Below are 16,070 nucleotides of genomic sequence, written 5' to 3'. Positions count from 1 at the left end.
CAAAGCTCAGAATTGCTCTGGGCGCAGCAGAACTTTCCTAGTATGCATCCCCACCCTCACTCCACCCCTAGTTGAGCATTCAACAACTGACTCTGAATTGGTGCACCCAGTGGTTTTTGTCACCATGACGGTACACCCTCCCACGCAGCCATCTCCATTGCACCAGTTTTTGGCAAAAAACAGCATGGCTCTCTTGCCTCATGCCTACCAAACGACTTTTGGTTTTCACGAATGAAGGTGGATATGAAAGGACTGAGATTTGACAAAGTAGAAAAGGTGAAGGAAAAAAGAGGGAAGGTGCTGTCCGTCCAACATCCAAACAGGTGTGCTTGAAAACGGTTTCCAGGCGTGGATTCTCAGATTTGACAGATTTCAGTAAGTGTAATGGAGAGTACTTTGAAGGTGATAAGGTCGTTCTGTAAAAAAAATTTTTTAATACATAGCTTTGAAAAAGTTCCTGGTTTTTTTTGGGGGGGGGAGGTACCCCCTTGAATTCTACCTTGATAGCAAGGGGAGAAAAGTTGAGGCTGGCTGCTCACCCAAAGATTGATGGACTCAGAAACCCTATATTGAGTCATGAGTCAGAATCAACTGATGATGGGTTAGGTCACCACCCAGGGCCCTCTGGTGCAGTAAGTCAAGGAAAGGGTTGCTAATCTAAGGTCAGGGCATCAGTTCACGAGCTGCACTGGAGGGAGTAAGATTGGGCAGTCTGTTTCTGTAAGTCTCAACAGCTTTGGATGCCCCAAGGAGCAGCCCTACCAGCCCTGCCCTGTAGGGCCACTGAGTCAGAATTGATGGACTGACTGACCGCCACCAGAAGACAGCTAAAAGCTTCCAAGTGGTTGCCGAGGCAGCCAGGAGAGGGTGGCAAATGAAACTGCTAATTGTTTATCCGGCTGAACTCTCCTAGTCTGTGTAAATAGTTAATTGCTAGTCCTGCCCCTCTTGGGGTTGATTGATAGGTGTCTCCAAAACGCTGATGTGTCACTCATTCATTAACCCAAGGACCTTTAGGAATGGTTGCGACAGAGAGAAACCAGGGACTCCAGTTCCCAGGTGTAAGGGTACCTGGGCCCCACCCCCGTCCCCACGGGCTCCGCCCACCCCAGGCACGTCCCTGCTCTCAGCACAGGCCGATTGGCTCCTGGGTCGGGACCTGCGGCCAGCGCTTCAATTTTCCGCCACTGTCCAATCACAGCTGCGGGAGTGGGAGGGCCGCAGGACCAAGCAGGCCAATCAGCCGGGCGGGACCGAGGCCGCTGGAATTACTTGCTACTGCGGCTTGTGAAGGTGCTGCGGGGCCCTGGGAACCCGAACAAAGGGAAGGGCCGCGCGCACTGCTCCGAAGGAGCGATGTCCGAGGTGCCTGCTGGCCTCAGCTATGGCTCTACACGGCCCTGACCTTCCATTTCCGGGGACCGCCATGCCACCACTTGAAGCGCTGTGTGCTGGCGGGTCCCGCCACTCCCGCAACCCACCTTTCTAGGCCTTGGCGCCGCCCTCTGCTCAGGTTCTCCTTTCACCCAGGGCCCGTGTGCCCGACCCTGAACCTCAGTCTCATCTTCGGGCGGCTACCCATTCCGCCTCGCCGCTCGGGCTCTGTGCCTTACTCACGGGCCGGCCCGCCTCTCCGGGCGCCACCGCATCTCTAGGTTCCGCCCACTGGGTCCCATCCACTCATCTGGCCCCCCACCTGCTAAGCCTGCCCCTCCTTTCTCGGCCCCGCCCCCTGTTGTCTCACCTCATCCCGCCCAGGCCCCTCCGCAGACCGGGCAACCCAGTCCGTGAGACCAGCCCCCGGCCCGCGAGCCCAGCTCCCAGTGAGCATCCCGCCCAGGTGTGCACCTAGCACTTAAACGTGAGTCGTGCGAGCCGGCCGTGTCGATCTGAGTGACACCCTGGTCCCCCGTCGTGTCTCACAAGCCCAGCAGCACGGAGGGGCTCCAGAGCAAGGGTGGGGGGCTTCCCAGCCCGGACTCTGCCTCGCTGTCCGCCCACCCGAGTCCCGACAGCGACGCGACAGTGGTCCCCGCGGACGGCGGCAACATGCCGGAGCCGGTGGTGACTGCGCTCCTGGCGCCCTCGCGCCTCTCGCTGAAACTGCTGCGCGCTTTGATGTGGAGCCTGGTGTACCTGGGGGCTCTGATGGCCGCGGCCGTGTACAGCTGCATAGCGCTGACCCACGTGCTGTGCCGGCCCCGGCGAGGTTGCCTCGGACCCCCCCGGTGCGCCGTCCCCGCCTGCCTGAACGACCCCTCTCTGGGCGAGCATGACTTCCTGACCCTCAAGGTGAGTGTGCCAGAGGGGAGACATGGCACCCGGGCTGCGGGAACCCAGGACAAAGGGCTCAGGTTCACCGAGCATTCTCTCACAGAGTTCGGGCCTACGTCTGCACTATGTCTCCGCGGGTCGTGGGAACGGGCCCCTCATGCTGTTTCTGCACGGCTTCCCCGAAAACTGGTACTTCTGGGGTCGGGGAGGGGCAGGGGAGGGGACAGGGAGATAGAGACCAAGAGCGAGGAGGACTCCTTTTGGGACAATGCACAGGGTGCAGAGATCCAGAATTATCTACGGGGTGGGACACAGTAATCTATGGTGAAGCCACACAACACCTACGGAGGGGGGTGGGCAGCCAGCCTGATCTAGGGTTCCCTTTCCTTCCGGGAGTCCAGCCCTGGAATGTGGGTTTGCCAACGTTCCCTGCTGGGGTGAGGGTGGAGGTGCAGGCCCTCTGGGCTCTGACTCAACTTCCCTTCCTACCCCTGCTGTGCTACTGACAGGTTTTCCTGGCAATACCAGCTCCGGGAGTTCCAGAACCGCTTCCACGTCGTGGCTGTGGACCTGCGTGGCTACTGGCCCTCCGATGCCCCTCGAAGTATAGACTGCTACACCACCGACCTGCTGATGACAGACATCCAGGATGTCATCACGGGACTCGGTGCGTGGCAGCAGACCCCCTAGACGTGCCCCAGTTATTCGCGGACCCCACCCCTGCTTCTTCCCGCCCCTTTCCCCAGCTCTACCATTGCCCCAATTAAACCAGCTCTTCTTGGTCCCGAGGTTACTCCAAGTGCATCCTGGTGGGCCACGACTGGGGCGGGCTTCTGGCCTGGAATTTCTCCATCTACTACCCAGCCTTCGTGGAACGGCTGGTGGTGGCCTGTGCTGCCCCAATGTCTGTGTACCAAGGTGCGTGCTGAGTTCAGGTAGCCGAAAGTGTGTGTGTCGGTGCTGCTCCACCCACCAATTAGTGCTCACACACCCTGAGGGGTGGCGGCCCCGCCCCCATGGTGCTCCCATGCTGTTATCAGTGGCTGGCTCATGAGTATCACCCGCACTGTTTGAGGACTTCAGGTAACCATGGCTCTGACATGACTCTGCATGCCTTAACCTACCAATGCCACCTGTCCTGATGTCAAGGAACTCAGGCACAAGGAATTAGACCAGCACTGTAGCTCAGCAAGCACTCCTGTCGTCGGAGACCTTGTCTTTGGCTACCCAATGCCCCGCCCTCCCCCTGGTTTTCCTCATCCTCATCCTCCTCTCCCTTTCTCAGTGAGATTTCTCTCTCTCTCCCTCCTCCTTTCCCTCCTTCCCTGAGGCCCATCACTGTCTCTGTTTCTTCGCGTTTCTAGTCTCTCTGCCCCTCTGGACTCCAGCCGTTGAGGATGGGGATGTTTGTCTTCGGCCCTGCTTATACCCCTGTCTCTAACAGGGCCTGGCATACAGTAAGCACTTAGTAATTGTTTGTGACGCCCCAAGCCAAACTCACTGCCCTCAAATCTATACTGACTCACAGCTACCCCCATAGGACAGGGCACAACGGCCCTTGCTAAGACTGTAACTCTTTACGGGAGTCGAAAGTCCTTTTTCCCAAGGAGCTGCTGGTGCTTTTGAACTGTCCACCCTGTCAGTTGCAGCCCAATGCATAACCACTACACCACCAGGGAAAAGGCCTCCATCCGGGGGCCTGCGAGCCATCCCTGTCACAGAGTGAGGCCCAATATCCTGCGTCATGTGTATCCCAGGGTGTGGGTGTGTGTAATGCAGGGTGGGGGGGCCTCACGTCTGCTTCCCCCGCCCCTGTCCAGACTATTCCCTTCACCACATCAGCCAGCTCTTCCGTTCCAACTACATGTTCCTGTTCCAGCTTCCCTGGCTGCCCGAGAAGCTGCTCTCCATGTCTGACTTCCAGGTGCCGAGGGGAGCGGGCCTAGGGGACGGCCAGGGTGGTTGGCTGGGCCTGCGTGGGGAGGGCACTGAGCCAGGCTTGCTATGCGTCCAGATCCTGAAGGACGTCTTCACCAACCGCAAGTCGGGCATCCCACAGCTGAGCCCCTGTAAACTGGAAGCTTTCATCTATCACCTGACCCAGCCAGGCGGCCTCACTGGGCCCATGAATTACTACCGGACCCTCTTCTGGTGAGCTCCGGCCCTGGCCAGGCCCTAAAGAGATTTGAGGGCTGGCAGTGGGGTGGGGTGGGGTGGGGTGGGGTGGGGAAGACAGCCACCTTCTGCCTGTCCCTCTGTTTCTGTCACAGGAATGTCCCCCTAGAACCTCAGGAGCTGTCCACACGCACGCTGCTGCTGTGGGGGGAGAAAGACAGCTACTTGGAGAGTGGGCTGGTGGACGCTATCAGTAGCCGTTTTGTGCCGGGCCGGCTGGAGGCCCACATCCTGCCCGCCAGCGGGCACTGGATCCCCCAGAACCACTACGAGGAGATGCACCGGTACATGTGGGCCTTCCTACAAGATCTGCTGCCCTAGAGGCCCCAGCTTGCCCGACACACAGCAGGCAGGCACACAGGAGCACACACCTGCAGCATGCAGGGCATGTGTACATGCAGGGACACACACCCACTGTCCGTGTGCACCAGGCATCCACACAACATGCATGAACATGGACACTCAGGGAGCTACATGCTGTGTGCCTGATGTGTGCTGACGAGGGCGTGCCCGCAGTGTAGACACTCAGGAACGCACAGCTGGGGATCCATGCACCCTGGGGGCCGGCGTGGACACCTGAGCTGCACACCAGAACATCTGTGCTCACTCCGATAAGCCAACCGAGAGGCAAATGTGCGTGAGCTTGGGACACTTCTCCACCGAGCCGGCCTCCAGGACCCAGGATCCCACTTCTCCCTCCTCCTCAGACACGTCCCTCCCTTCACCTTGCCAAGGTTGCCCCCCTGTGACTGTACAAACACTGAAGGTGGGCCTTCCTGTTCCTGGATTCCATCTCCAGCAGCTGACTCAGCAACTTCCATGGAAATGAAGCTTTTCAATCCCATGAAAAGCTAGCTCACTTCTGCAGACCCACCAGCCGTATCATCAGCCCGGAAAGTTCTAGCGAACGGCACAGCAGACAGAATTCCTGGCTCTTCCAGCCAGCGGTGGCCAATCTGCACCCCACACGCCCTCCCGGCTCCTGATGAGTTCATCCAGGGCAGCCCCTTGAGGGTAGGCAGACATGGTTGGACCCTTCTCTCACCACCACTGGCCACCCTCCTTGTCCTCTGCTCCACATTAGCTGGCTTGCTTTTCTGGGGAGTCCTCCAGCTACAGCCTCCAAAGAAATGCAGGTGAGGGGGGTCCAAGTGGAGGCGGAGCCCCAGGCCTCTCCCAGCACTCAGGCTGCTCAGAGCACCAGCCGCTTCCCACTCTCCTGGACTTTGGGGCGGCAGGTCCCCGGGCCCCACAAATGGCTTGTGCTTAATGAGTAACCTAGAGGTTAGCAGTTTGTACCCAACGGGCAGCGGTGGCCGAGAACACCCCGTGGAAAGTTCTACTCTGGGAGGCCTGCCACCAGAAGTCGGGCTCCTCTCCACCACAAAGGTTTTTATTTTTGTTTCTGTCACCGTTTGTCACCTGCACGCAAGGACAGTGTGTGGCCCTCTCTTGGGACCCAGGGGACCTCCAGAATACATTCTCTCCTTTAGGGCACGGGTCTGCCCGCTGGTCACTGCCATTCCAGCCCATCCCGCCCCCACCCCCACCCCCACCCGTCACCAATATAATATCCTTTCACCCGTCAAATATGTCCGCTCTTTGGGTTCTGGGGAAAGGTGTGAGCAAGAACGGCGGTCCCGTCCCGGTTCTAGGGCGCACAGAGGAGAGGGAGGCGGGCAAGGTTGGGGGAAGGGGAGCACTAGAGGGGGCACAGGCTTTGCAGGCCGTGGGACCACAGGGGCATGGATTCTTCAAGTGGTGGGGCCAAGTCTGGGCTATTGGCCTCACAAGGCAGAGGGCCGGGGCCAGGGCAGGGGGCGCGTGGGAGGAGAGGCGGCCCCTGCCAGACAGCCGGGCCCCGAGGACTTTGGATTTGAGTCTCAAGGGCTTTTCAGGAAGGGCGGGACATGGCCTGCATTTTGATCAGCTCCCTGGGGCCGCTGGACAGTCCCACACAGGAGAGCAGGGAGGCACGCTAGGACCCCAAGGCCGCTCCCCCCTGACCCCCCAGGCAGGGTGGGTGCAGCGGTCCCACAGGGAGCAGTCAGGGGGTGCAAAACGAGAGAGGGCCTCTATCCCAGGGTAGAGATGTGGGGACAAGGAGCCCGGTGGGCAGTCCGGGGACGGTGGGGCTGCGCACGGTTGTCTAGGGAACCAGGGAAGGGTTGATGGCGGACCGGAAATGGCAGCGGTTGTCAGGGGGACCGCAGAGGCCGGGCGCAGGCTGACGGGAGGCCTCGGACACAGTTACCAGGACGACCGGGTCCGCTGACGGTTGCCAGGAGCAACGGGAGGGTGCCGCCTCCGCGGCTGCAGGCGAAGCACAAAGGGAGGGGGTCTCTGGTGTGGGTTGGGCAGAGCCCTGGCGAGGGGGCTACTACGCGGCCCACTTCCTCGAGCCCGAACCAATCCGGGCGCGCCCTTCTTCCGACGGGGGGGGGGGGGTAGCGGGGGCGGGGGTGGTGGTGGTTGTTAAGCGCGCCCATCGCCTTGGGCGGGAGTGGGGACCCCAGGGATCTGGAAGGGTCAGCCGGTTGGCACCCCTCCGAGTCTCCCAGGCTTGGCCTCTCCCCGGCTTTGCTTTGCGTTCCCGCCTCCAGACCTCCTTTGACCATTCGCTCGATCGTTTATCCGTTTTTCACTCGCTCGCTCACTCGTGCATCCATTCGTTCACGTGTCTCCATCAACTTTGCTGCCCGCTGGCCCCGCTCCAGGGGAGGCGCGGACAGGGCGGAGCTGGGTATTAGATACAGCTTTCCAGCCCTCAGCGGTCCCGCCTCGCGGGACTGAAAAACTGGAAGGGAGAGAAGGCCGTTACCTGAGCACCACCTGGAAGACTGCCTGGAGGAGGCAGTCTTGGAGCCGATCCTGCCTCCCAGAAGGGGCTCCAATCCACAGGACGTTCGGTGCAGCGACGGTCTGGGTTGAGCATCTCCGTGACCCAGAGAGGAGGCGTGGGGGGGGGACGGGTGAGCGGAAGCCGTGGGATCTAGATCCTCCTCCGAGTGCTGGGTGGGAGTCTGGGGGGGGGGTGGTCCAGGCCCCGATGGAGGGCTGGCGGGTGAGAGGGCGGGCCCGAGGAGGGAGACGAAGGGAGAGGCCTCCTTGGAGACTGGGTGTCGTCCAGGCAGTGCGGGTGGGGGGGGGGGTGAATCCGGGAGCAAGGATATTTGGGAAGGGACAGAGGCAGGACTTAGTCCGAAGGTTCCGGACAGGAAACCAGAAGCGTTTTAGAAGCTGCGTCTAAGCTCTTGTTCACTGGACTCCGAGCGAACCTCCCCATAGGACAGCGTGGAAGTGCCGCACCTCTGCGGTTTCCTAAGCTGTAATCTTTAGGGAGCACCAGGGCTCCTGTGACCACCACGTGACCTAGCAGTCCCCTCCTCCCGGTGTCTACCCTGCAGGGAAGGCAGAAATGCCAACGGAAACCTGCGCACCAATATTCATGGAAGCGCTGTTCACAAGAGCCCGAAGATGGAACTAACCCAAATATCCGTCAACAGATGAATGCATGAACACAATGCGGCCTGTGAGCACAATGGAGCACTGCTCAGCCGCCCAGAGAATGACGTCCCCATGCATGCCACCACAGGGACGAACCTGGGGCACGCCGCGCAGAGTGAAAAGAGCCCGTCACAAAAGGACAAATACCGTATGAGCTCACTTGTATGAAATAAGCAAATAAATAGAATCCCAAGATTATGAGTGGTTTCCAGAGAGGGAGGTGAGGCCGGGAGCTTAGACAGACAAAAACAGTCTGCCCCTGTGTGTGCGCGCATGTGCGTGCGTGTGCAGAACAGAACTGGACCAGAGGGTTCTTGAGGTGCTGACCTTTCAGAAGCAGATCACCAGGCCTTTCTTCTGAGGTGCTTCTGGGTGAGTTCGAACCACCAACCTTTGGGTTTTAGTTGAGTGCGTAATCACGTGCACTGCTCAAGGACCCTACAGAGTTCCTGCTTGGTGGACGGTGAGTTACTGCTCATGATGGTGACCTTATTTAGAAGAGGCTTGGGAGAATGTGCAACAGGGCTTGACAGATGTCATCTGTGCCACTGAAATTGTCCACGTATAAACTGTTGACATGTTTGTATATTTGTGCGATAGTTTATTGTGCCAGCCTGGCCAATAAACACAAGTAGGATTAACTGAAGGGCAGAGGGATAAATGGCTCGGTGAGCCTCGCCTTGCTTGTTCTGTGCCTCAGTTTAAAGGGGTACACTACCTGTGGGATGCCTAACCTATGGACTGTGTCACTGTAAATTGAGATCCCTTTAATCCCACACGATTGAAATGTTCGTCTCTGTAGCTGGGGACCGACAGTTGGTGACTTGCCTTGCTGTTTGCTGCCTGGATATATATAGCCCAGCTCTCTCTATAGAAGGGGACTGGCAACTGGCGGCTCTCAAGCCTTAAAGGACTGCTAGTGTCTCACTGCTTTATAATTTAACTGTTAATTTCTTGTATCATCTATCTGTATATTAATTTAACGGTTCATTTCTTGTATTATATCTATCTTTATAAAAATATTTATATATAATTACCAGCAATCTGGTTTGTCTCTCTAGAGAACCCTGTCCAACACAATTTGCACCACAAGAAAAAGAAGTATATATAAAAGACGGCAGTGGGGAGGGGAGGGGAGGGTCGAGGGAGCTGAAGCAAAGAGAGTAAAGTTGGACATCCCACCCTGCCCCCACTCCTCCACCCCCACATTTCAGGGACTGGCAGAGGAGGGCAGAGATGGGGGAGGAGAGCCAGACAAGCGTGGAGCCCAGCTGTGGAGGAGGGAAGGTTACCCTTCTGGAAGAAGGCAGGCAGTCAGGTAGGCAGTGGTGTCCAAAGCTACTGAGAGCTCACATGTCCGGGGAAGCGTGACACTCTCAGATCCTGGTGCCCCAGGGGCCCATGGGATGTCAATGGACAGAAGACCGGGAGACTGTGAGTATGCACTAAGCAGGCTTGGAGGTGGGGGGCACAGGCAGGAACCTGAGGGACCCACATTATCTGATTAAACGGGGTAATCCAGGGAAGGTGTGCTACAGAAGGAGTGCAGACAGTTCATGTACTTTGGCTGCTGAACAGAAGGTGAAAGGTTCAAGTCCTTTCAGCAGCACCTGGGAAGAAAGGCCTGGTGATCTACGAGTCCTGGAAGAAGCAGCCATGGAAAATCCTATGCTTGAAAACAAACAAGATGCATAAACACAACACGAAGACTCTAGCGCGGGAAAGGAAGAGTGATGGAGCACAAGTAAACTCTGACATGCGTGTGTGTGGGTGGTGATGAGACAGAGGTCACTCCACAGCAGTGGTTCTCGACCTTCCTCAGCCTGAGACCCTTTCACACAGTTCCTCATGTGGTGGTGACCCCCAACCATAACATTATTTTCATTGCTACCTCATCACTGTCATTTTACTACTGTTATGAATCATCATGTCAATATCTGATAGGCAGGATGTATTTTCATTGTTACCAATGGAACATCATGAAAGCACAGTGATGAGTCACAAAACAATATGTAATTATATATTGTGAAATATTTATTTCTAATGACCAATAAATGAAATTTTGTCTTGAAGCATGGTTTAGCATGGCTAACAGTCTTAATATAACAATAGTAAAGTACATTGCTACAGGACAGTATGCATAAAAAAAGCCGATGTCTCTCAGCTCCTAAGAAATATGTGTTTTCCGATAGTCTTAGGCAACCCCTGTGAAGGGGTGTTTGACCCCCAAAGGGGTCATGACCCACAGGTTGAGAACTGCTGCTCTACAGCAACCAGTGGGGCCTGGGGATGCTATAACATTTGGGGAAAACAGAAAGCTGGGACATGCAGCCTTAGGGAGCCTCTGAGGAGCCCTGGGGCACAAGCGATGACCAAGCTTGGATACTTAGGGAAAGGTTGGAGATTTGAATCAACCCTGAGGTGATGCAAAAGAAAGAGGGTGCGATAGGCTCCCCCAAATCTGCCCTTTGAAAGTCCCTGGAGCACATGGACAGCCTGGCACAGACAAGGCTGCCAGGAGTTGGCATGTACTCAACTGCAAGTGGGTTGATTAGGTGCCCACAGCTGGCAAGGGAAGGAAGGTGGGTAGCAGGGGCCACGGAGGCCCCCCACCCCCCAGCGCAGAGGGCCTTGGGTCAGTTGAGGAGGGCCTCTGCCAGCCTACATGGCGGTGTGAGAGGGGGTCCAAGAGAATGGAGGTCTATTCTCCCCTCCTCCTCACCTCCTACCAGCACCTCCTATTGGCTAGACCCACCTGGAGCCGGAGGACAAGGATGCGCATTGATGCTCAGTTCAGTCAGTAGAGGTCAGCTTCCAGGGCACAGACGGGTGGAGAAGGGGGAGGAGGCGCTGGAGGGGAGAAGAGGCATTGGAGGGAAAGAGGTCAGAAGCAGGGGCGCTTGGCTGAGAGCTGGTGGGGGAAGGGCTGGGAGTTGGTGTGTGGGGCTGTTGGGTGCATATCCTCCTGGTAGGCACCCGCTGTGATTGAATGGGCTAAAACTTTAAGCCATCTAGTCAATTCTGATGCCTGGGGACCCCACAAAGCCCAGCAGAATGGCTTCATGGGTTTTCTCAGCTGTAACGGTCCTGGAAGGTGGCCAGGTGGCTGAGCTGGTTATGGGTTGGGCTGCTAATGGAAGGTCTGTGGCATGGCCACTTGGAGCAAAATAAAGCAGCCCCCTCTACACTGCCCTGTAGGCTCTCCATGGGTTGAGATTGACTGGATGGCCTGAGTTTATTTAAGTCTTTATGGCAGGGGATTGCAGACCTTTCTTCTGTGATGCAGCTGGCTGTGTTCAATTGACCAAACTTTAGGTTTGTGGGTGTAGCAATTACATCATTTCCTGTCAACTTGAGCGAAGGGGTGGAGTCTAGCCTTTCAATCAGGTCATAGCCAATGAGGCCTTAGTGTGTGCACAGCAGCCTTCTGAGGATTCTGGGAACTCCTGTCTTCCTCCCTGGAGGCAGGACGCACTCTCTGCTGCACATTCCTGTTGCCAAGTAACATGGAGCTATGCTGATGGAGCCAGAGCCCTAGAACTGGAGGAGCCACGTGAAGACCCAATGCCAAGGCTGAGATGCTTCCACTGCCACTGGACCCACAAGACTTTCCACCCACTGGCCTGTGATCTTCCTGCTTTTGGCATCATTGCATGTGCTGCATGAGTCTAAAGAGGAATTTATAGACTGGTATTGGACATATGGGCTAATATTGGACTCATGGACTTGATTTGGACTGGGCTGGGATGTTTTCTTAATACACTTTATATACTCTTTATATAAAGCTCTGTCTTACACACGTGTCTATGATTTTGTTTCTCTAGTCAACCTGGACTAAGACAGTGGGGGTGGGGCTAGCTGTTAATGACACCCAGGGACGCTCATGGCTGGGTGCAGGGAAAACCAAAGAAACCAGGCTCACTGCCATTGGGTCAACGCAGACTCATAGCCACCCTTCTGGACAAGGTGGGACCGGCCTCGTGAGTTTCCAAGACTGACTCTTTATGGGAGTAGAAAGCCCTCATCCTTCCCCCTCAGAGCAGCTCATGGTTTTGAACTGCTGACCTTGCAGTTAGTCCAACTTGTAACCACTAAGCCACAGGGCTCCTGCTTGGGCTGAGGGAGGAGAAGGTGGTGATCAAAAGCTGGGGATGGGGTGCTGGCGGTGTAGACCCCTTACCTAAAGCTGGAAGGAAAGTTGGGGGTGGGTGCCATGCCCACAGGAAAGGGGGCATGCTTCAGGGTCAGAGAGACCAGGACTGCCAGGACACATCAGAGCAGAGGATATGGGGTCCAGGGGGAGGTCATGGCATGAAAGGCTGGGGTGACCTGGATGGAAAGCAGGACACTGGGGCCCTTAGAGGGTCCTGAGGCAGAAAGTGTGGAGGGCTACCCTCCAGCTGTCCCCTGTAGGTGCATCCCTGAAATAAATTCCTTTCTCTCTAATCCCTGTTCCATCTCATTCACCCCTCAAAGCCCAGCAATCCCACCCCTCCTCCAAAAAGTCCCGCTTGGGACCCACAGTTCTCTCTGACCCAGCCCTGGCCCCATAGGGAGGGGCTGGCCCTAGTTGTGCTCTGACAGTGGTGTAAGGTTTCTAGGGTGCCCCCAGCAATAATGCAATCTTTGGCCTTTGAGTTGATTCCGACTGCGGGCAACCCCATGTGCGTCCTAGGTTTTCTTGGTCGTAATCTTTAGGGAAGCCGATCTCCAGTCTGCTTTTTTTTTTCTTTCTAATTTTATTTTATTGGAGGGTGTGTTAGACAGGGTTCTCTAGAGAAACAAAACCAGAATGCTAATATATATTTATTTATTTATTTATTTATACAGATAGTTAGATGTATAACATAAGAAATCAACAGTTAATCTATAAAGCAGTACAAATGGCTCAGTATAACTCACTCCCATGAGACAGTTGTGAGACACTGGCAGTCCTTCAAGTCTTAAGGGCCGCCAGGTCGTCCTCTGTAGAGCAATTCATGCTCTCTGGGAACAGGCAGCAAACAGCAAGGCAGGTCACCAACAGTCAGCCAGATGACAGGGTCTGACAGTCCGCAGCACAAGAGATGTAAATTCCAATGGTGTGGTGAAGCAGTTCTTGAAGGAACCTCAAATTACAGCAACACAGTCCACGGATTAGGTGTCCCGCAGGTAGTGTATCTTACCAACTGAGGCACAGAACAAGCAAGGCAGCCGCACACTGGTCCGATGAGCAAAGAGCAAGAGACCAGAAAGGCGAGGCTCACCGAGCCATTTATCTCTCCGCCCTTCAGTTAATTCCACATGTATTTAACGGCAAGGTTGGCACACTAAACTACCTCAGGGACTCTTACAGCTTTTATCACAATCCATACATCTATCCAGTTTGTCAAACACATCTGTCCATATGTTGTCATCCATGGCACTGCGGAGTGGGTTTGAGCCACCAACCTCTAGGTTAGTGCTGTTGTCAAGAGCCATTGGCCGGTTCTGACTCAATGCACAACAGGAGACACTGCCTGGTCCTGCACCTTCCTCACAATCGCTGTGCTGAACCCTTTGCTGGAGTCACGGCGTCAATCCATCGCTTTCACGGTCTTCCTCATTTTCGCTGACAATGTTTCGCTGTTATCCATAAAGTTTTCGGGGGCTAATCCCTCCAATGTGGACAGCCAGTTTCTTTCTTCATAGCCTACTCTGAGTCTGGAAGATCTGCTGAGACCTGATCACTTTGGGCGACCTGACCTGGCTTCCAGCATCATGGCAACAGGCAAGTGCCCACCGTACAACAAACACAGGCAGGCGGTGGTCTGCGTTGGTGGTAGAGCTCAAAGTATGTCCGTCCACTCAACTGGCAAGGACTTGGCATGCCATGCACCAGGCTGTATGCTGCTTATCGGGGATGGCCCAGAGAGCGAGACAGATGCCCACAGAGGTGACCCTGAGGGCGATGCAGGACCACATGGAGAGCTTGGAGCTGTGCAAAGCCTCAGGGATGACTCGTAGGGCAAGAATTGGCAGAGCTTCCAGAATGTTCCTTTTACAATCGAAATCAGATCTGCTTCCCGGTGTTGAAACCAGTGGCTTCCTCTAGCTTGAGAGTCCCAGGCCCTCTGGCCCCTTGGGACTTGGCCCCGCCAGCTTCCCTGACCTTCACCTCTCACTCCTTTCAACGCCCCACCCCGGCTTCCTCCATGTTTCCTTCTCCATCCGCCTCTCCGTCCTCTGGGCCTCTGTACTTTCTCTTCCCTCTGCTGGGAATACCCTTCCCTGGCTCTTTGCTTCCTGTCGCCATCTGCCCTTGCAAGGTCTCACCTTGGTGAGGCCCGCCCTGTCCCGTAGGTGGAAATCTTTCGCACGGTCAGACCAGGCTTGAAGCTCTCTCTCGATGGTTCTTGTTTGTTCTTCCTCCACCAGGCCAGGAACGGGGTCGGACCTGGGATAGGGCCTCAACCCAAGGGCCAGACCAGTCGACAGCAGTGAGTTTGGCTTCTGGTTTTTACAGGGAGGGTATGGCAGCAGGCCTACAGGGGAGGGTAGAACTAGGTTTCTACAGGTTTTCCTTGGCTGTAATCTCTATGGAAGCAGATCACCAGGCCTTCTTTCCATGCCCCTGTTAGTCATTGAGCATGAACTCCAGGTGTCACCCCAGGATGTTTGTTGAATGACTGGATGAAACCGAGGAGAAGAGCCCGAGGGTCAGAGTGAAACCCAGGTGGAGAGAGCCCTCAGGGGTGAGGGTTGGCAGAGCTGCCTGGGCAAAGACTGGGCAGGCTGAGAGAGCTGGGGTGAATCTGGCAATGGGCAGGGGCTGTGCCACCTTGGCCACAGAGGACTGGAGCAGGGGAGGGCCCAAGGGAGGCAGCATCCCCAGCCCACAGCCACTGGGGTCCACCCAGCAGCCCCTATCCCTGCTGGTCTCTGTCCAGCTCCCACGGCCACTGCCTGGTGTGAGGGCCCGGCCTTGGCTTCCGTGCAGAGGGTGGGACTTTCTTCAGTCCCATCCCGGGAGGCGAAGCCAAGGGCACGTTCTCAGGTTCCCGGTCATCGGGCTCAGCAGCTGTGTCTTGGCCTGGCCCCAGGTCCCAGGTCCCTGGGGACTGAGCTCATTGAGGAGAAATGTGGTCCTCCGGCCAAAGCGGCCAGCAGGGGCAGGGGAGGGGGCTGCAGCCTACCCCCCCCCCACCCACCGGGTTGAGAACTGTGTGGCTGGCCGCTCTGAGGCCGTGGGAACGATCATTCCGACGGTCCTGCCCTCCAGGGATCAGACACCTTCTTCCCGTCCTTCGAGCGTGGCTGAGGGGAGTTTCACGGAGCTGCAGCCAGGACCCTGCAGCCTCCCAGGGGGCCCTGGGCGATGGGGGCTTCAGAAAGGGGCTAGTACACACGGAGGGACTCACTCTGCAGATCATGTGTTTCTTCCTTTTCTCTCGCTTCCCCTCTCTGTCTCCCTCTGCGACCGTCCAGGGGACAAGTCTGCAGATCCTCAGCCTCTGAATTCCTTCCTAGCAAAATGTGTGTCCCAGTTCCTTGGTTACTCCTTGTCATGGGGGGCTCAGCACCGCTGATTGAAAGTCCTTTCCCAAGTGGTTCAGGGAGGGACTGGTTCCCTAAGGTTCCTAGCTTTGTCCTTAGATCCCCAGGTCTTCGCTGGACCGCCAACACCAGAATGGTCCAGAAGACAGTGTTTCCAACCCCCCTGTGGTGGCTCTTGTGAGCTGAGCTGGGAATCCCAACTCCTTCAGCGATTTCCTGGGCCACCAGAGCTTCCCAAGTCACCTCTGTAGCTACTCCATACAGGGTGATACTGGGCCATTGACAAGATTCATCCTCTGGCCCCAGAGGAGCCTCCAATTTGGGAGGGGGGGAAGACAGAGCAGATCACAGATGTCCTCCTCCTTCTACGGCAGGAGGACACAGGCTTTGGGTTCAGGGAGGATTCCCTGGAGTGGGGTCTTGAAGAAGGAACAGGAACTCACCGACCTCAGGAACAGGGAGCGGAATGGTGTGCCAGAAGAGGGCTCTCTCTGAGCAAATGTGTGGGTTGTGCAGGAAGTAGCAGACCATTCAGAAATCCCCGGATGGTGCCAACGGCAAGCGTGTTCGGCTTCTAACAAAAAGTTCACAGGTCTGAG

At 56.3% G+C, this 16,070-nt stretch overlaps 1 protein-coding gene across 1 annotated transcript; it reads left to right on the top strand.

Annotated features, from left to right (window-relative positions):
• Positions 1 to 1,860: 1,860 nt before the first annotated feature.
• Positions 1,861 to 6,143, top strand: EPHX3 (epoxide hydrolase 3). Its single transcript, XM_075537628.1, has 7 exons — positions 1,861 to 2,292; positions 2,378 to 2,463; positions 2,784 to 2,941; positions 3,064 to 3,192; positions 4,095 to 4,198; positions 4,289 to 4,425; positions 4,545 to 6,143. The coding sequence occupies exons 1-7, from the start codon at positions 2,050 to 2,052 to the stop codon at positions 4,768 to 4,770; spliced, it is 1,083 nt and encodes a 360-aa protein (XP_075393743.1). The 5' UTR covers positions 1,861 to 2,049; the 3' UTR covers positions 4,771 to 6,143.
• Positions 6,144 to 16,070: the final 9,927 nt, after the last annotated feature.

Source organism: Tenrec ecaudatus, chromosome 1, assembly GCF_050624435.1.
Source record: "Tenrec ecaudatus isolate mTenEca1 chromosome 1, mTenEca1.hap1, whole genome shotgun sequence".
Taxonomy (NCBI): Eukaryota; Metazoa; Chordata; class Mammalia; order Afrosoricida; family Tenrecidae; genus Tenrec; species Tenrec ecaudatus.
This window is presented reverse-complemented; position numbering and strand designations above follow the sequence as displayed.